At 35.3% G+C, this 16,709-nt stretch overlaps 1 protein-coding gene across 7 annotated transcripts in view; it reads right to left on the reverse strand.

Moving 5' to 3' along the window:
• MYCBP2 (MYC binding protein 2) overlaps window positions 1–16,709 on the reverse strand; it is a 273,166-nt gene that overhangs the window by 207,619 nt on the left and 48,838 nt on the right. For 6 of the 7 annotated variants that reach the window (XM_082859420.1, XM_082859419.1, XM_082859417.1 and 3 more), the window contains exons 4-9: window positions 14,819–14,972; window positions 11,956–12,152; window positions 5,796–6,038; window positions 5,492–5,563; window positions 3,987–4,083; window positions 112–185 (exon numbers count right to left, since the gene is read on the reverse strand). In XM_082859420.1, coding sequence (XP_082715546.1) covers window positions 112–185; window positions 3,987–4,083; window positions 5,492–5,563; window positions 5,796–6,038; window positions 11,956–12,152; window positions 14,819–14,972 — 837 coding nt within the window. The remainder of the gene's footprint in view (window positions 1–111; window positions 186–3,986; window positions 4,084–5,491; window positions 5,564–5,795; window positions 6,039–11,955; window positions 12,153–14,818; window positions 14,973–16,709) is intronic. The other variant, XM_082859416.1, reaches the window with a different exon arrangement.

A 16,709-nucleotide genomic window follows, 5' to 3' on the forward strand; every position in this document is an offset into this window, starting at 1 on the left:
TTGTTACATGAATTGATCTTCTAAGGCTCTACTTTCCATCTAATAAAAATCAAATAATTTACGAGAAAAAGATTCCATTTATACCAGCTTCTCATGACTCAGAATACTTACATCTCTGGAAGCAGCTATCTGATTAATATATTCTCCATCAGTGAATAAAATATTTTGACCTTCAGTGTGGCAATCTGTGCAAGAGGAAGAAACAGCAATTACATTACAATATAAATAAACACCTCACAAAATGACTTTACTCCTCTGTTGAAGTCAGAATGAGAGTTCTCCACACAATAAAGGTAATTTAAACTCAAAGGGAGACTGTGCTTTTTAATAAAGAGTTACAAATTAGCAGAAACTAAACAATCCAACTAATAATACCCATTACATTTTGTGCTTACATTTATAAATCTTCCATAATCAAGGACCTGAGAGCCCACCTAATTTCAAAATGAACTAGTATTAGATACAGTCTGATAATAAACATGCACCACAATGAACAAACTATAATGTGGTTATAATCAATTCAATACAATCCATGCGAGGTAGGCAACACTCTACCCTCAGACATACATCACAGTCATTAGTGTCACAGAAAAATACAGATAGACCTAAAACTTCTGCATTTGAGGTCTATGGTGTCCAACTACAGATATCCCTTGCTTTATAATATAGAACTGGCTGTACCGTTTCCACTTAGGTTTAACGCTTATTCCCAGTATTTATTAGCATTTAGCATGCTATACACTTTTTAAATGTTCACCCTTCACAGAACAAATCTATGGTTATGTGTTTCTTTTTGTCTGAAAGTTTTCATATATTTTGGCTGAAATGCCATATTTCATCAATACTGTATATATCTCTGTGGAACAGTGCACTATATACTTTGATCAAAATAATGTACAAGTGTAATTGCAACAAGGGATACCAGTATTACAGAAGGACCGGTGGGACAGTGTGTTAGTGATTGCTACTAAATAACATGAAACTACAAGCAACTCAATATCTAAGTATAAACTGTATCCTTTTGGAAAAACAAATGTTCAGCAAGCAAGTCTAAAAGCACACGCATTTCCCAAAATAACTGCAGAGAACTAGGATGAATCTCTCCATTAATTACAATACCAAAAAATAATATTTCATTTCTATTTGCACCTGAATTAGCAAAACATAAAATTCTGGTTTTGGAATGCAGGAATGGAGCCCACCCAAATAAGCTGAGTTACTCTATATCTTTGCCCAGGAGCTTCATACTAGCATACTTCCTTATCATAAATACGCAAAACACAGGCAGACCCTTACCAAATAGAGAATTCAGTGATCACAAACTGGAAATAGAAACTGGGAGACAAGGCCCACTGGTAGCCCAAGAGACTTGGTAATCAAAGAGAGGAGAAATCGAAAGAAAGAGTTCCTAGTCCACTGTACAGAATACAAAGAGGCGCAAGAAAGATGCTTCTCAAGCTCTAAGCTGTAAGATTTTAAACTAAAAAGCAAAGAAGAAAAACTCATTATAATTTCAGATAAACGCAGGGGTGAGGAGTGAAGCGGCGCAAGAAGAGTAGCAAAAACCCTCATGATCTGAGGCAACCTGTCACCAGACACGAAGAGTAAACGACACAGGGATACAATATAAAAGGTATGCCAACATATCAAGGCTAAATGACAACAGGGGAAAAAAAAGTATGTTTTCAGCTCATCAGTGCTGGGTTGAAAATAACTTATTTATAAACTAGTCTATAAGACAAGTTGGAACATGAAGCTCAAGGAATTACCAGATTTCTGTCAATCGTAAACGTGGTATTCATTACCATCTATATACCTGACAGTTCACTTCTGCTCCTTCTTGATGGGAAAGCTACAGAGCAGAGTTGCCCCTAGCTAGGGAAAAAAGGACTATTAAAGAAACTGCCTCCCAGGTCAAAGAAAAGGAAAAATGACAACGGGCTTCTTCAGGCTTGAAGGCAAGTCTTCCTGCTGCGTGACTTCAAAAAGATTTTTCTCTTTATCCTTTCTGTATCCTTCATGTAACGTTATAAGACAGCATCTTCGGGAAAATATCAAGATACACAACATGGGACTCTCTCCCCCAGTCTGGTTCCTTCTTCACCATGAATATGGTACAAATTTGTGAAACACAGAAAGCCACATTTGTATTGTTAAAAGGTGCATTTCATATGTTAAATGAAGTAGAGGGATTTAAACTGAAACATTAACAAGTCATTTTTTACCATGATGGAATAAATAAAAGGGCTGTAAGTAGACCATTTTCAAATGGTCTTTCTCAGTCACAATCTCTGTTGAATGATCAGGGTTTTTCAGAAGTAAACCCTTTACATTAGTATTCATCTGTTGGGCAGGGAGTCACGGAAGGATTAACAATTTTTCTTCCAAGACATCCTAAAATGACTTGCACAAAGACAGAGCGATAGGAATGCCCATTGCAGTGAAATTTATTATACATTTGCAAAAAATTAGATGGGACCTCCATTTCAAATATTAATCAATGGAATATATTTTATAACATTAAAATGATGTTACAGAAGACTAGTTAATGGCCTGGAAATATATTCAGAATATTAAGTGAAAGGGGTAGCTTAAAAAAGCAATATGTAGCATACAATCACTTTTGTACAAGTATGTACATAATATACACAGGAAAAAGACAGGAAGGATATTCACTGATATGTTGGTAGTGTTTATAGATGGGAAGTGGGGTTACAATTAATTTTTATTTTGTTTTGCTTATATAATAGTTGTACAATAAATATGATTACTTTTAATATATGGGGGTACATGTTAGTATTTCAAAATATTTTTATTATTATTATTGTTATTATCATAATCATCAGCATCATCGTTAGGACCAGAGACATGGCCTGGGACTTGTGATGATTAAAAAACAAACAAATAAACAAACAAACAAATAAAACCCTGTAGACATCTGAAAACAGTTATTTACAAAATGGCTTTAATAAGTTATCTGTTTTCCAAAGTAGCTTTATTTATGAAACACACATGAAATGTGACATTTACCTTAACATGGCATCAGGTACACTAATTTAGATATATGTAGACAAAGTAATATTCAAATAAATGTTTGATGAAGTTATAAAAATATCTTAAAAATTAACAAGCAGCCAGGGAGCAATTATCCTTTTCTATGTGTTCTTCAGAAGTTCTCAGTCATTTTCAGATGGCCACGTGCCTTGAAGTAATATTGCTGCTTACCATGAAATTGTTGGTAGACACATTAAACATTCAAGATTTTAGTATAAACAAGCTCCTTTAGCATGTATTAAAGATATAAGCAAATTCAAATACCTTACAATGGAGAATATACTATGCATTTGCCCGGTGTTCCATAAAATTTAAGATTCACTGCCTAAGAACTTAGACAGCACAGTGATCTGAAGGATAAATACATATGTACAACCTCAAAATTAAAGTAAAATGAATTCTGTCCAAAATGGCTTATCAGGGTATTATTAAAAAGTATAAATGATAGAATTTTTAAAATTCCTGACCCACCCTAAAATCTGTCTCTGAAAACACTTTAAAATAAAGAGGAAAACCCAAAGTACACTGTTGGTAAAGTCAAAATAAACAGAAGGTTCTTTACATCAAGGTTATTTGAGAGCCAGAGTCGTGGATTTATTAAGAGCAACAAAGCAACATCTCCCCACTAATTGAGGAGTTGAAGCAGTCATGGTGGGGTAAGGGTTGGGGGGGGGGCGGTCAGGCTACAGAATTTGGGCAAGAATTTGAAAACAAGTATTAAAACACTTCATACTATATTTATGGTATCTGTTTTTCTCAGATGCATTAATTTTATATAGACTGTAAAATGCTTTGCATGTCAAGATTTCTTTAACCCATTTGTAAGCAAGCACTATTCCTTGCTAACCATTCTTTATATGTCTCAGTGGCCTAACATGCACATCTCTTAAAATCACCTGTGAAGAAAACAGATGACTAGTTGAGTAACATACCTGGTAACATTACAGTACCATCCTGTTCCAGTGTTTCAGGGCTTATTCTTATGGCTGTCATGCTGTGGTTATTCATATCTCTATACAATAAATAACCCTGATAACAACAAAAAATTTTGCTATGTTATATGTTAAAATATTTTTTCATTAACCACTTAGTAGAAAAAGTAGCCATAGAGGTCTGTATTACAGTTTTTTGAGGTACAATAATACATCAATATTGATGTCTAAAATACACTAAAGATTTAAAACAGAAGAACCTGAGTATATTGATACTTTAATAAGAGGAGGTATTATACACCACTGAGTATCAATTTAACCTATTAATTCTCAGATACACCACACAAGATAGTAAAAACATTTTGGTTATTTTGGTCAAAATTATCATATCACTTGCCAAGTAAATAATAGAAATGACTGCTGTTTCCTTCACAAATATTTAGGTTAATATTTAAAAATCAGTAGTGGTTTTAGATAGAATGATATGTCATTGAACATATTTCTGTAAATGTATTTCCCATGTTATTATTTGTTAGATAAAATACAGCAGTGGCAAATAAAAATTTGATATTTTAAACCAGGTTATGTTTTAACAGACAATTACTGAGTAATTAATTTGATATTTAAAATTTAATTTCAAAATCTCCCCAAAAGTTGAGTAAGATTATTTTTCATGCGACAATAATTTTTTTAATTTTCAGAATGTTTTCAAATATCTTTTTCATCTGATGCTGACAACAAACTTTGAGCTAGGCAAGACAGGAGTGCAGGGACATCTTTATTCTATATTCTGCCACAAGGAAACTTGGGCTTCACTTCTCAGGAAAGGATAGTATAGAAACAAACACTTCTGGCCCTCTGACCATCATTCATTTGCTTCATCATTCGTTTGCTTCATGCATCCAACTGCTGACACCCATTTGGCCATGTCAGTCAGGTGATGAGATCACGCATTAAGAGAGCAACATGGGCCTAGCTCTTTTCTCTCATTGGTTATACTCTGCATGATCCTCCATGCAGGCAGCTATCTACTGGGCAGGCCACACACTGTTCCCTGGAGTGTACTGATCTAGACTTAGAATGAAGGAATTTGTGGTAAAAAGCTCTAATTTGGCTTTGGGTCACAGTTACATTCCTAATTCAGATTTGTAAATGATAAAGGTGGTCTCTGATTCTTAACTAGAGGCTCTCTTAAACAAGAACTCCAACAGAAGACATACTTGTTCCCATTTTACAGCTAAATCACACAGGATCAAATAAATTAGCTGAGTTGTCCACAGACACACAGCTAGTAAGAAGCAGGGCCAGACCTAAAAGTAAATCTCTCATGAATTCTAAGTCAATGTTCTTTATACTACACCATACCACTGTTATAGTCATATTATTAAAAACTATGCTCTATCTGTTTAAATAGAAGTGATATTATTTATTGATTAAACAAATATGGACCACATATTGTAAAAGATAAGAAAGAAAAGTTTGGTTTATTGTGGATATTCTCCTACCTGAGCATACCCTAACCAAGACTTTTTTTCTTTTCTGTTTCTGATGCGAGATGTAGAATTATATATATGGCCCTGTGAAACAACAAAAGTTAGTTCTATCAACAATTTTGTAATTAATAATCAGTGAAAAATAACATAAATGGATGAATGACATTTAATATGTATGTTCCATTTTGATTTTCAAAGAAATAATATTACATCAACATTAGATGGTGCTCTAAAAATAAAGCAAGACACAAACAGAACACAATTCAGTATTAGACATAACTTCCACTATGATTAAGAGCTGTAAGGAATCACCTACCCTAACTGTTCCACTGTATCCAGAGCCTATTTTGTATAATCCGTCTTTGCATAACAGATAAAGAAAAAATCCATCATTCTGAAGTAGACATTGATCATCTTCATCAACAGATATTTCTTTTAATGGCCACTTGTGCATTAAAGCTGCTTTCTTAATGCCATTGCTAAACCAGTCCTGAATTTGAATTTTTCCCACCAACACTGCCTGTACACTTCTCTGTAGTGAATTTAGTATCATTGGCACCTAGTCAAGAGAAGAAAAACACAAAAAGACATTTTTAAATGTCTCAAACACAAAACAGACAAGATAAAGATACTTTATTAATATATCATCATTTATAAGAAAAAAATTATTCAGAATGATCATGTTTAGCTTGTCAGCAAAAAGTACCAACTAGAAAATCTATAAGAAACAATTCTCAAGCAAGACAAAATAAAAATGTAAATCCAAAGAATATTAATTTGTATTTGTGACCAAAAACACTGAAATATGCATCTTTCTCCAAAATACCAGGCAACCAGTACTACGTATGATTTTAAGTTTCATAAAATAAAACATACTAGATTAGTAAAAAGTATGAATACTGACATACATTTTTTGTATTAGAGTGCACTCAAGCCAAAATGATTATCTTTGGTATGATATGTATATCCATTAATATACTTCATGATAATGAAGTGCAAAATTAAGCATAAGAGAAATACGGCTGCTTCTACAGATGAAACAAAATATCCAGTATTTCTCTTCTACTTTGCTTCTTTATTACGCCTAATACCCATTAACATCAACAATTTTCCATGATACAAAAATTTAACTGTATGAATTGTGTATTCATTCAGCATTCATTTAACCAATATTTATCAAATATCTATTGTTTGTTGTAAATGAGTCCTCAAAAGTTACCAGCATGGGACCAATACTCGGCCACCAGAGAAAACTCCCTGGCTCCTCATTTTTTGCCTCTCTTTCACTGCCCAAGGATGGCTGCCACACATCTGACTACAGGGCAAGACCCTGGGGCACTGTACTAGCCCCAGTTCTCCAGCTGCACTGTCCAATATGGCAGCCACTAGCCACATGTGACTACTGAGCTCCTGAAATGGTGTTGGTGTGACTTAAGATGTGCTGGAAATATAAAATACACACTGGATTTTGAAAACTTAGTATTAAAAACAAGAGTATAAATTTTCTTAATAATTTTATATTGATTACATGTTGAAATTATTTTCTGGATATATTGAGAAAAATCCATTATTAAAATTAACTTCATCTGTTTCTATCTTTTTAATGTGGCTAATAGAAACACTTAAATTACATACGTGGGTTACATTATATTACTATTAGACAGTACTATTCTAGAGGGTAGAGATTTCAGAGGGATAACTAACCCACTGTTCACAGGTATGTTCTCTTCCCCTTCGAGTTCTAAGCCCTCTGACCCAATCAAAATATGGAACTCTTACTTTTATAAAACTTTTACTTATGTATATGGTTGGATACTACAAATTCTCTCCCTAGAAGAAACTACGTTAAACTTAAAGCTATTTTATCTAGAATCAATATCCTTATATAATCTGTCAAAGCTTCACTTTCAGTTTTTTTGTTTTTGTTTCAGATACTTTCTATTGAGTCTATTATGAAAGATGATGCTCCTCCTCTCTTCCCAAATCCTCAGAATTGAGCTGTACAATAATTTCTGGTTAAACCAGTAGTCAGAGGTCATTTCACTATGTCTGTGTGATCATGGTTCAGAACTGAGCCAACTGTATTACATACTACATTTCCCTTAATTTTTCTTTTTCTTCATCAAGTCAACAATTGCCCTATTTTTGCGTTTGCTAAGTTTTTTCTATACCTACCCCTAAGTGCTCCTCATACTCCTCTCAATAGAGTCAAACACATCATTTCTACTTTTTCCCCTTGGCAACATCCCTCAAGAGGCCCTGGTCCAGTCTAGACTAAGGACAAGGGCAGGCACAGAGGTTAAAAATGTTCCATGCCTTGCATGTTCAAAAGCATCTTTATCTTCCCTCAAACATGACTGACAATTGAGCTAGATATAGTGACATCATTTTCGCTCAGAACTTTGAAGGCACTGTTTGTTATTTTCTATGCCAATGTTGCTTTTGAGCAGTCCAATGGCATTCTGCCTAATCTTTGGTATATAATCTGTCCTTGCACTCTGGAACATTATTTTCCCTTTATTGTCTGTTATGATTTTGCAACGTTATACCTGGTGTGAGTCTTTTGCCGTTCATTGTGTTGGGCACTGAGGGTGTGTTCTGTCAATCTGAAAATAAGTATCTTTGGTGGATGGGAATTTTCCTTATAAAGCTTAGGTAATTTCCTCCTCTCTGCTTGAATACCTATTAGATATTGGATTTTCTGGAAGGATGCTCTAATTTTACTTTATGTCACCTATTTTCTTTCTCTCTCTTTTTTCTATTGTCTGGGGACCTCTTTAATCTGAACTTCTAACCCTTCTACTGATTTTCATGCTGCTATCTTATTTTTTTTAGCTTGTAAAAACTCTTTGTTCTGAGGTTTTTTTTAAATACTGCTGTTTAATGTAAATAATCATTTTCTCATCCCTCTTCAAAATACTAATTACAGTTTTCTTAGAGCTTTTCTGTTCCCTATACTCTTTTCATCAATGTTTCTTTTATTATTACTATTTTTACTGATTTGGGGGATTCTGTCTTTCATGTTAGTCTAGTGATACTTGGCTGTGCACTTATTTTTAAAGAGTAAGCGACTAAAAATCTGATAGGAAGCTGTTACGAATGGATAGGGTGTGAAAGATAGTGAGCTCACCTCAAAATGATCATACTAAGTTTAGCAGTTTCATTGGAGGATCTCCCAGACACCCCCCTGCCCCTGCCAAATGTCCACATCTATACGTCTTTTCTCACTTTTTCTCCAAAGAAGGATCTGCCAGTCTTTTTCCTAGAAGCTATAAGCCTCACCCCCAGTGTACTGGGAACTCAGTGAGGATTAAGAAATTTCATCATCGGGCATTCCCTGGTGGCGCAGTGGTTGAGAGTCCGCCTGCCGATGCAGGGGACACGGGTTCGTGCCCCTGTCTGGGAAGATCCCACATGCCGCAGAGCGGCTAGGCCCATGAGCCATGGCCACTGAGCCTGCGCGTCCGGAGCCTGTGCTCCACAATGGGAGAGGCCACAACAGTGAGAGGCCCGCGTACCACAAAAAAAAAAAAAAAAAAAGAAAAAATTTCATCATCGATATGGAGACTTTCACTTAATCTCCATCTTCAGCCTGGCTCCTCAATTTCACTCTCAACTGTGCCTGGTTTCCCCTGGCCTCTCTGGCTCAATTTCTTTAGACAGCAAACCTAACTCTTAGGGGTATGAGAGAAGGACAGCTGACTGGCTGGGAAGCGTAGAGGAAGCTCTGGGGTTCTCGAGCTTTCATTACACAGACTTCCAATCAATTTTTAGCTCTTCCCCTCACCACCACTTTCCAGGTATTTATTACTTCCAATTCTAAATCCTATCTATAGTTTTATGTGAAAATCAACTTACTTTCTATGGGCACTAGCCTCTTGAGAAGCTTAAGTTTAAGCTCTCCCCAATATTTATCTTCCAAAAATGTGTCCCATTCTTAAAAGTTTATACTTTAAAAAAATCCTTTATTATAATCTTAGTGTAAACTGCAGGGATGGAGGGGAGAGCAGAAACTAAAGTGTCTTCAACATGGCTCTGTTTCTCTCATGCTTTCTAACAGGGTATTAAAGTTTTAAGAAAACCCAGTGCTACAATCAGAAGTCTCAGATATACCCCTTTTCCTATCCTATTGATTTTCTCTCACCGACACTGTGGCAGGACCTAGAGAATTTATTCTGATAAACCAGACTTCCTTAAACTGAGGATTCCAAGTCATTCACCAATTCTGGAAAATCTTAGCCATTATTTCAAATACTGCCTCTCCACAAATCTACCACTGCCTTGTGGAACTCAGGTTGTACTGATACTTTAGACTTTCTCATTCTCTATCCATGTTTCTTATTTTTCATATTTTGTCTCTCTGTGCCGCATTCTGAATAATTTTTTCCTCTTTATCTTTCAGTTCACTGCTCCTATCTTCAACTGTATTATCCACTGGTTAACTCATCCTTTAAGTTTCTAATTGTAAGTATTTGGTTTTTCACTTCCAGGAGTTCTATTTGGTTCATTTTCTGACCTGATTACTTTTTATATCCTTATTCCTTAATAATACTTTTGATACTTAATAATAATACTTTAACTATATTGAATATGTATACACATATATTTTATACTCTATATCAAATAATTTCAATATATATAGACTTGGCAAGATTGATTCCGCTATATTTCTTTCTACTAACTCTCAATGACGGTGCCTTTTTTCTATGTCCTTTTTGTTTGTGAGTTCAGATACAGCAGAGTTGTGTTTGTGGGAGGCCTCTGAAGTAGGGGGTTCATCCCTCCAGAACGGATTTTAGTCTCCTTCAATAAGGCACCTTACAGTACTACTACCAGCCCTACCTTACTTTAAACTCTCAGCTTAAGCTTGTTGGAACAAGATAAGTAATATGCATTTGGATCCCAAAATAATTTGAGATGTTACAGTTATACATTTTCAGACTTTTCTCCCCCCAGTCATAGCCTGGCCAAGAGAGTTTTGTGAAATGAAGTAGGTAGGTGGAATGGGACCAAATCATGAAGAACACTATGTGCCATGTTAAGATAACAGGTTTTAATATGGCGTTTGGCCTGGAGTTGGGTATGTAGCGACGGGGCAGGTCTACAGAGAACCTCGGCTGTTGGTTCAGGGGATCAAGAGTTTTGTGCAGCGTAGTGCTTGAGCATAATATTGCAGTCAGACAGATACGCGTTCAAGCCCTGTCTCTGCCATCTGGCAGCTCGCTACGCTATAACTACACTAAACTTCTTCCAGCCTTCAGTATTCTACTCTTACTCTTATTTTCATGCTTTAGCACATGGATACCAAGAACATTCTCTCTCCACACCACCAATACCAACACCTCCACCCTCTGCACTGGCTAGTCTCAACTCACTGTTTAGATCTCATGTCATAGCCTCTGGAATAAATCTACATAAAAATAAATCACTGGATTCTCATAGGTACATGTGTTTATGGTCACTATACTTTTAAAATTTGGCATTGATATTTGAATGTTTGTGTTTATTCTATTAAAATTTTGTAAGTATTTTTATATTTTAAGCATATATTTAAACTAAAATTTTGCTGAACTCTCAAAGCACAGCTGCAGAATAATTCGGAAATCACTGAATTAGAGGGACCTCAAAATAAGGACCATAAAAACGGAAAAGAGGACTTCAGGCAGGACAAAAAGAGGGAAAAGAATAAGAATAGAAACCTAGAGTAAGGAGACTGCTCGTATTTGACAAGGAAAGTTCAAAATCACTGAGTAAGTCACAGAAAATAGCCCATTTACCCCTTTTGCTATCTTTAGCCCACTAATACCGGGACTGAGGCATCCCTTCCATGTGTTCTGGAGGTCATCCAAGGGGCCAGAGAAAAGCACATAACAGAGACTTAAAACTGTAACTTCTTACTCAATTTCCAGAACAGTCCAAAAGAATTAAATCAAGTTTGCCTGTAAGTAGGGTTATATTTGTCACTACTAACAAGGATGAGGAGCTTATCCCACAACTGCATATTAAAAGTTCAAAATGCTATACGTGAAGCTGAAGTAGTTCAGAAACAAATCAATTCATGAAAAACTATAATCAACCAATCAAAAATACAGTAAAAATGCTATATCCTTTTCTTTCAATACAGAAAAGATATTTAGAAACTATGAAGGAATTCCATACTTGAAAATTCAGGGCAAGATGGGAGGCGGGGGAAGGCAGAGAGCAAGGCAATGCAATGAAAACGGAGGCTGTAATGCTGACACAAAGACCAGGTTAAAGATTTAAGCTTTTGCCAAATTTCACTTTATTACCTTTAATGCCACAGAGTTAAACACATGTAACGTAGCTCAAATAGCTTAGATTATTTATATATCAACCTTGAACACATCAAACCACTATACTGAGTGAGAAAAAGCAGACACTGCTTTGACAGAAACTGAGGTGAAATTGTAACTTGGCATCCTATCAATTTCTAAGCAGCTAGAGATATGAAATACCTGAATAGTTTGGCAAGCATGGCTGCCATTGTTGGTGAGGATAGCAGAGATGGCCTGAAGTGTCCTTCCTGTTTCTCCCCAAGAAGCCACCAGACTAAAGAGACAAGCACAGGAAAGTGCTGTCAGAGACTGTCCTGTGCTGTCATTCATTCCAGTACTTCGAACAGTGATTTCCAAAAGGAGCTGGAAGAGAGACTCTGTGGATAAAATAGAACTCAATTATATTCATTTAACACACAGAACATTATATGGTATCTGTTTGTCTGTTTATACCTTGCCTCATTATAAAAAAATATTTAAGGCAGTTACAACACTTACTTTGCATTAGTTCCTTTCTGGTTACCCTTTCCCCCCAAAAGTTAGAATATTTATATAAAAATGACCTTGGAGAATATTTAGTGAACTCCTTATTTTTGTAAATGAAAAAATGGAATCTATCCAAAATCATTTATAATCATTACATTTGTAATCATACATGTGTCCAACTGTCTGATGCTAAATTCCATAATAACAGCAACAATGTTTATATTGATCACCCCTTTATTATACACTCTTAGCACAGAACATAGAAGGCGCTTTACATTTAAGTGAATAATTGAGAACATATATTCTAATCTTAAACTGAACAGAAAGATAGATATAAGGGAAGGAGTTTTTTAAAAACACTGGATAATTTGTAAATCAAATCCATCTGCAAAGAGAAGTCTGATGGGGCTTCCCTGGTGGCGCAGTGGTTGAGAGTCCGCCTGCCGATGCAGGGGACACGGGTTCGTGCCCCAGTCTGGGAAGATCCCACATGCCGCAGAGCAGCTGGGCCCGTGAGCCATGGCCGCTGAGTCTGCGCGTCTGGAGCCTGTGCTCCGCAAAGGGAGATGCCACAATAGTGAGAGGCCCGCGTACCGCGGGAAAAAAAAAAAAAAGAGACGTCTGATGTATAATAATCATCAAGCTATCCCAACAATAAAAGAGATACAAATATACATATATTTCTATGAGTAACATGAAAAAAAGCAATGTGGAAAAAGTGTAACTAATGTGCCTATGATATTAAATCAAAGGAAAAAAGAGACAGATTTCAATACAAATTTCGATTTAAAGAACCAAATTACTACTTACACCTTTGTGCCAATTAAACAAAATAAAAAGTATGAAGTGCTGATAAACGCCTGAACAGAAAAGTAAGTCAAAGCAGTGAAGAGATCAGAAAGGTAAGCATTGGAAGGATAGAAGAGAGACCAAAGACATTATAGCAGCATTTGAAACTGTTAGTAAGAAAGTAAAAACAAATTAATCAGGAGACCTAAGTTTTGACAGAAAGAAGACGATTATGCTAAAGCACATATTATAATTTTAAAACCCAGTATTAAGAAGAAGATCTATTTTGAAAAGAATAAAGGAGAGGGAGTATTTATGTATAAACTGAATATAAGAGAAAGTATACAACAAATGATAGAAGACAACAAAATGGCAGAAGATCTAGGAGGAAAGCAAGGATTAGCATGTTGTTCAAAGTAAGATATAGGATATACTGTTTTAGTGGATATTTTAAATACTTCAATTATTTGCTAATTTACAAACCAGAGCTAAGGTTAACTAGCAAAATATTCTTAAATAAAATTAATTAAATCTTCAATAAAATGCCATGAAGTCAAGTAGTACATCATAATAGTAATCGATCACTGGTGCTACAGTGACAATAAACAAGATGCCTGCTTTGTAACATATGCAGCTTTATTTGGTAGTAGTATTTCATAACATGGTGAATTGGGGGGCTGTTGTTGTTTTTAAAAATCCTCAGCTTATTTTCATGGCCAGTACTCCCCCCACCAACTAAAACAAAGCAGTAACAAAACAAATGGAACACAAAAACTAATCACAATACATGACCAAAAAAATAACAATCTGACATGTAAATTAAAACCATGTAATTAGGTTCTCACATGTGGGTCTAACATAATCCAAATAGCCAAGTAGAGAAAAAGGACCAAACTCTAATCCAGACCAGCAGTGTGGTCCCCAGACCAGCAGCATGAGCATCAGCATTACCCAGAAACTTACTCCAAATGTAAATTCTCAGGTCCCATCCCAAATCTACTGAATCAGATACTCCACACTTAGGGCCCACATATATGACTCAAACAAGCTAATGCTTGAGATTTAGAAAACTCTAGACTCTTTGAAGGCCCAAAGTTAGCATCAGAGAAAAGCAATTAGCCTTCAAAATTTAGCTTCCATCTGTATTTCTCTTCCTTAAGAGTCTCCGTCCTGCTTACAGGATTATGTGTTGAGCCTAGCTCACGGGCATGAAAGGCAGGCATTCATAAAATTCAAATGCACTTTACAAAAAGCAAACATTTTTACTTAATGGAAGTTGCTACTAATTCAAAAGCTTTATCTTTAACAAAAATAAATTTTTATTTATCATGAACGCAAAAGAAATGTCCTCTCTGTTTAGAAACTAATTGTGTTGTTTTGGGTTGGTAGTATTTGTTCCCTCTTTTCCTACTTTTTTAACTTTCCAAAGTAACATGTAAAGTTAGACAAAGTCAATGTTAGCTATTTTGGCCAAAGGTTTATTAAGAATGATTTAAGTTCATAGTGACTATAAGGCTTGAGGATTATTTCTGGGTTCCAAGAATTTATATTTTGCTTTTCCCCATCATAATAATCAGGAAATGACTGTGCATGAACTATAACTCTTAAATCATAACTCCAGGGGAACACAGCAAAGTTACTTAAAATTTATACCCCTGCTGTTTCAGCACCATAAGCAAACAGAGATTGAATTACAGGCTGCCGTATGTGCTCCATAAGAGAAGCTCTTTACATTTAAAGGCTTCATTCAATGTGCCTAAGCTCTTACCTAGGACCTCGGGTGGCTCTGACTGGAGGCCTTCTGGCTGCTGACCCTGAAGCACGTTAAGCAGGGCTTGGAGACTCCTGAGGCACAGGGATGGATGAGAAAATCGCGTCTCCTTGATCAATTCAAAAACTTCACAGAGTCCAACCTCAATGATCTATTTAAGATGAAAATAAAAATTATACTTTATAGCATGTGAGCTTATAACACTTCTCAGGCAGTAAAATCGGTACAGCTTACTTCCACAGCAAATGAGTAATGGTACAATATTTTAAGGCAAAAAAGTCATCGCATAAAGAAGAGTAAAACCCAGTGTGTTTAATTTCAAGATTTAGAAAATCATCTGGTAACAAATAAGGTTTAAAAATAGTGGTACTCCCAACACAGCCATAAATAAATAAATAAAAGGAAACTGTCGAACTGTTAAAATATATATATATGTAGTGGCACTACTTAAAAAGTAGTTTCAGGATAATGAAGCCATAATAAAACATCATGAAAATGGTTTAACAGTGAACTAGGTACTAGACTGCATTCACTCAGAAAAAAATAAACTATTAATTTACAAAGTTCATTTGGATGTTCTCATGTCAAAATTGGCACTCTTCTGTTACGTTAATTGTTACTTATGACCAGAAAAGAAGGCAATATAGTACATATGGTGAAAAGATTAAAAAAGGAACTTTTCATCTTAGCCTTTCCTATATGGTACAATCACCATATTATTATTTGTAGATGGTGTCCCTTATTCTTGTAGGATTACTTTAATTATCTTATTCCTCATCAGGACCAAGAAAAATATAACTCAGTATCTAGCAAAAGATAGATAAATCTGTAACTAAAGACTGAGACAGCAAATGTGATGAACTGGTATAAGGAAATACTTTCAGAGGGCTGACAGAACAATAGACAATGCAATTCCATTTCTCAGTCAATGTCAACATTTGAAAAGGAAATGTGTAAGATCTTCTCAAGAAGTGTTAAATTATTTGGAGAAGAAGTAACAGAAAAAGTTAAAACTAGATTAATTAGTAGAAATGCATCAAAGCATTATTAATTCTATTGAGCAAAACAGAAGATATTCTCTCTGCTGAGATCTGTACATTAATTCATACATTACATAAACATTTTAAGTACTTATTTTGTACAACTTGCTACAGGAGATACGAGATATATTATACTAAACCTTGTTCTCTAAGAGTTTATAATCTAACAAAGTAAATGAATCTTATATATAATGCTTATCCAGTCCAGACCTCTTTTATAGCACTTATTATGCTATATTGTGACTATTTTTGTTTCCATTTTGCCAACTAAACTGGGATCTCCTTGTGGACACAGAGTATATCTTAACTAATATCTCCCATGACTATCCCACTGCCTGCACATGATAGGCAGACAACAAATATTTATTTACTCTCTCAGCTGTGCGCTAAAAACCACTGCAACTTGTCCGACAAGGGTTAAATCAACTGCAGGCAAGTCAGTTGCAGTTCTGATTACTATCTGCAAGGTTTCTGAAGAATACAGGTATGACTGAGAAGTCAAAATAACTAATAGGACTGTCTTTAGAGAAGTTATCTAAAATCCTAAAATACCTGATTATAGCTAAGATTACAGAAGTGCTTGTATACAGTTTCAATTAATTAAATGGAAATGAAAACTTGCCATTTCATATAGTTTATTTTCCTGAAACAGACTAGAAAATAAAAACATGCTGTCCAAGATTTCCATCTGTTTATGTCCGTACAGGAAACAAATCTGAAGTCAAATATCTCCTGAGTACAATACAAAAGTAGGGCTCTATTCTCAGGCCAGTAGGAGACTACTCTATCCATCAGTCTTGAAGACTGCTTACTCTACCACTACCAATCATGACTTTTCATAATTCAAA

The sequence above is a fragment of the Leucopleurus acutus genome, assembly GCF_964270905.1.
Source record: "Leucopleurus acutus genome assembly, chromosome: 18".
Taxonomy (NCBI): Eukaryota; Metazoa; Chordata; class Mammalia; order Artiodactyla; family Delphinidae; genus Leucopleurus; species Leucopleurus acutus.